The sequence below is a fragment of the Arachis ipaensis genome, chromosome B10 (genome assembly GCF_000816755.2).
Source record: "Arachis ipaensis cultivar K30076 chromosome B10, Araip1.1, whole genome shotgun sequence".
In the NCBI taxonomy this organism is placed as follows: Eukaryota; Viridiplantae; Streptophyta; class Magnoliopsida; order Fabales; family Fabaceae; genus Arachis; species Arachis ipaensis.
In genome coordinates, this window is record NC_029794.2 from 13,625,405 (window position 1) to 13,628,857 (window position 3,453).

General features: G+C 33.7%; 1 protein-coding gene across 1 annotated transcript in view; it reads right to left on the bottom strand.

Moving 5' to 3' along the window:
* LOC107623782 (kinetochore protein spc25) overlaps positions 1–2,658 on the bottom strand; it is a 4,221-nt gene extending 1,563 nt beyond the window's left edge. The window contains exons 1-2 of the mRNA XM_016326153.2: positions 2,650–2,658; positions 2,230–2,376 (exon numbers count right to left, since the gene is read on the bottom strand). Coding sequence (XP_016181639.1) covers positions 2,230–2,350 — 121 coding nt within the window. The 5' untranslated portion in view covers positions 2,351–2,376; positions 2,650–2,658. The remainder of the gene's footprint in view (positions 1–2,229; positions 2,377–2,649) is intronic.

Here is a 3,453-nt window from a genome sequence, read left to right on the forward strand (position 1 = left end):
TTTTTTTTTTTTCTTTTTTTTTTTTTTTTAGAATAACAAATATTAAACTCTAGCTTTTTTTTAGTCATAAAAATTTTAATACTATGTCATAAAATCACTCAACCAAAAGATTAAATTGATAGGATATACATGAATGGAAGACCAGGATGAAAGCACTTTTGACTCGTGCTAAAAACATGATTAAAAATCAACATTCCAGAGATCAAAAGGATTAAGAGATGAAAAGGAAATTCGCACTATGCTGCATTCTGGCAAGTAATGATACTAAGGGATAACTATTTTTCTCTTTACAATGTTACTCATTTATAATATTTGCAGCTTGCTATAATGATTTCCAAGATGAATTGCAGATAGTTGGTGGCACCAACACCTTTAATTATAATGCACAATAATAATATAATATATAGTAGTAGCATAGTAGCCATTACAAAGATAGAGGCCAGAGGGATTTGTGTTGACAGATGCTAACTGCTACATTTTAAGTTGGTCATTATGGCTTATTACACTACACCAGTGCTAATATCTAATTATTATCTTTACCATGGAAAATGAAGGGCAATAATGCAAACTTAATCTTCGTATACTTCCCTTTGAAAGTGGTAGATGCTGTCTTTTCTTTTCTTTCTAATTTAGTACGTTTATAATTTTATGTTGAATTTCTTTAAGATTTTATTGTTTTTAATTTTACTTTGAATTTAATTTTTTATTTTCTATTTTATTAATATGTATGAAATATGGAATGATTGAATTTTATATTTGCTTGAAAATTTTAATTTTCCTGCGGATAGGGTAAGGTAGGATAGGATTGAGAACTTTATGGTGCAGGTAGAGTTACTCAACCCACGGGTAGGGTAGGATTGAGTTTTAAAAAAGTTTTCAACCTGCAGGTAAGATTAGGGTAGAGTCCAAACCCTACCCTACCCTATCCATTGCCAACCCTAAATCTAGCCTTATCCCACCATAACTTGGGTTTCTTTTTTCTTTTGTTTATTTGCTCAAACCTGTTTGTTTGAGTTTGAAACCATCTTTATTTTCATTTAAGTATTATTTGTTCCGAGTTGATTTTAATATCATATTTTGTTCCTTTTAATCCCGCCCCCTATGCATTATTTCTTTTTCTGATTCTATGACTTGTGTTTTTCACTTCTGCATATTTGAGCTTACTGCGGTTGAAAATTCCCCATATGTTCTTAAGTAATAGACCAGAGATTGCTGCACTAGCACTATGGCTAAAACCATAACTTCAAATACCTCTCACAAAATCTGGAACTGTACGCTCCCTTGAAATAAACAGCACTAACTTTCTCTATGTAATACTCACCACTGAGTATCCTCTTATGACAGAATAATGCAACAATAATGTTACAATCAAGACAACTTTTATTGGTCCCAATATCTAAGATATATCCATTTATCTGTCCACCCATGTAGTAGAGATTCAGAATGTATGTTGATGTTATGAGTAGCATCTTTTTATAAACGTAAGTTAAAGTAGCATCTTTGTCATTGGCCAGCCCACTTTGATCCATAACTCAATAATCAAGGATCCATAGAGTATCTTACATCAGGAATTTCAATAAAGAACTAAACCTCAAACATAAAATTCACACATTTTTCACAATATTTAAATCTTCCAGTGAATTATAGTTCAAGTCAGAAACCTTTCTGTACAAATTACATATAACAAAACTTTTGTAACAAAATCTTTGACAATTCTGCTATGTCGACCCAGCCAATGTATTATTTAGTATAACTTGATTCCATTCAACATATAATTTGTGAAAGTTTACACATAACTACATAAGTTTTAATCCATCACGTAAAATACAATCATACTAGATGTATACTAAAATCAGTCACCAAAATTAGCCAACAGTATAGAATATACATTGAAATACAAAATACACATTGAAAATGAGTTAAACTACATATATATTTATACAAAAGTACAAGGTGACTGATTTTGGTGTGCAAATAACATTTTTGCGTAAAATATGCCCACCAAAAACAACCAAGTACAAACACAAGAAAAATTATCTACAACCATGTGATTCAAATGTCAATGCCAGAACAACTGAAAATCTTTAAACAAATTACGTATTAGGTGTTAACAAGTTATAAAGCGGATGTTAACAACTTCCACTCTACTACAGAAACAAAACCAGAAACAGCTTATTTATTTAAATAGCTAGAAATAGTTGCAACCACATGCAAAAAAAAGGTAATTACCAAGAGACTGTCGAGCGAGAAATTCCGCAAACTCTTGTTTCTTTGTCTGCTGCTGCTGAATGCTTGCCTTAAGGCCTTCCACTCTAGCCTTTGCAGAGGCAATAGCATCCGACAAGGCCATTCGTTTGGCTTCTTTACGGGTCTTAACTGAACCATCAAAATAATATACAGCAGATCAATTTAATTTTAAAAAACAAAAAAAAAAAAACAAAACAAAAAAAAGGTTGCAGAGAGGTAACACTAAATTATCAATATGTTCCCAAAAGGTTACACGATGATTTATTGCAAACACGAAAACTAGATGAGCGATTTCAATTCTAACTAAAAACCACAAAAATAAAAATTTAAGAAGAAAATCTAGAATGAAAAATAAAAAAGGAAGTTGTAGAATAAAAAATGAGAAAAGAAAACCAGGAGTACCTGCAATTGCTTAAAGTACAAGAATAAAAACTTAACGACAGTAACATTTCTGATTTGTAGCCCAGAGTAAAGCATGAAGTAGAAACCCTAAGACCTTGAAGTTGAGCTGTTTCATGAGCGGTGGACTTGAGGGATTGGAGGGATTTGGAGGATGAAGCGACCAAGTCATCAATTTTGCGCAGTTGAAGAGGGATCTCTGAGTCACATATTGAGCTCACCGACAATTCCATCCTCTTGTTTCTTCTCTCTTTTTACTCTTCCCCACGAATGCTTTTCAGCAAGGCTGCGAGAAATAAAAAAAAATGACATAAACTATGCATTGAATAATAAACCACTCCAATTTCACAAAGTTACAAAAGTTTCCAAATTCAATTTCCATCATTCCCTCGAAAAGGTGGAATGCATCAAAAAAGCAGAACCGTGCAATCTAATAGCCAATGATAGTACAAGATTCAAACTTTAACCAATTCTAAGTTTCTAACAACAAGAAACCACACACAGACACGGAAGGACAAAAATAAACTGAAGAAGCAGTGCTTACGGGCGGCGAGGGAGAAATGGAGGTGACAGCGAGGAGAACACGGCCGAGCAGAGAGAGACACGTTCGCAGTGAACCGGTGAGACAGAGTGAGGTCGGAGAGAGAGAGAGAGAGAGATCGAAGAGAGAGCGCGCGCTTAAAGAAAATCAAACAAAGACGAGGAGAATAGGCTCGAAGAGAGAGAGCGCGCTTAAAAACCAAGGTTGTGACTTGTGAGAACCGAACTGGTCACTGATTCAGTAAAGTGACTAATTTAATGAAATTG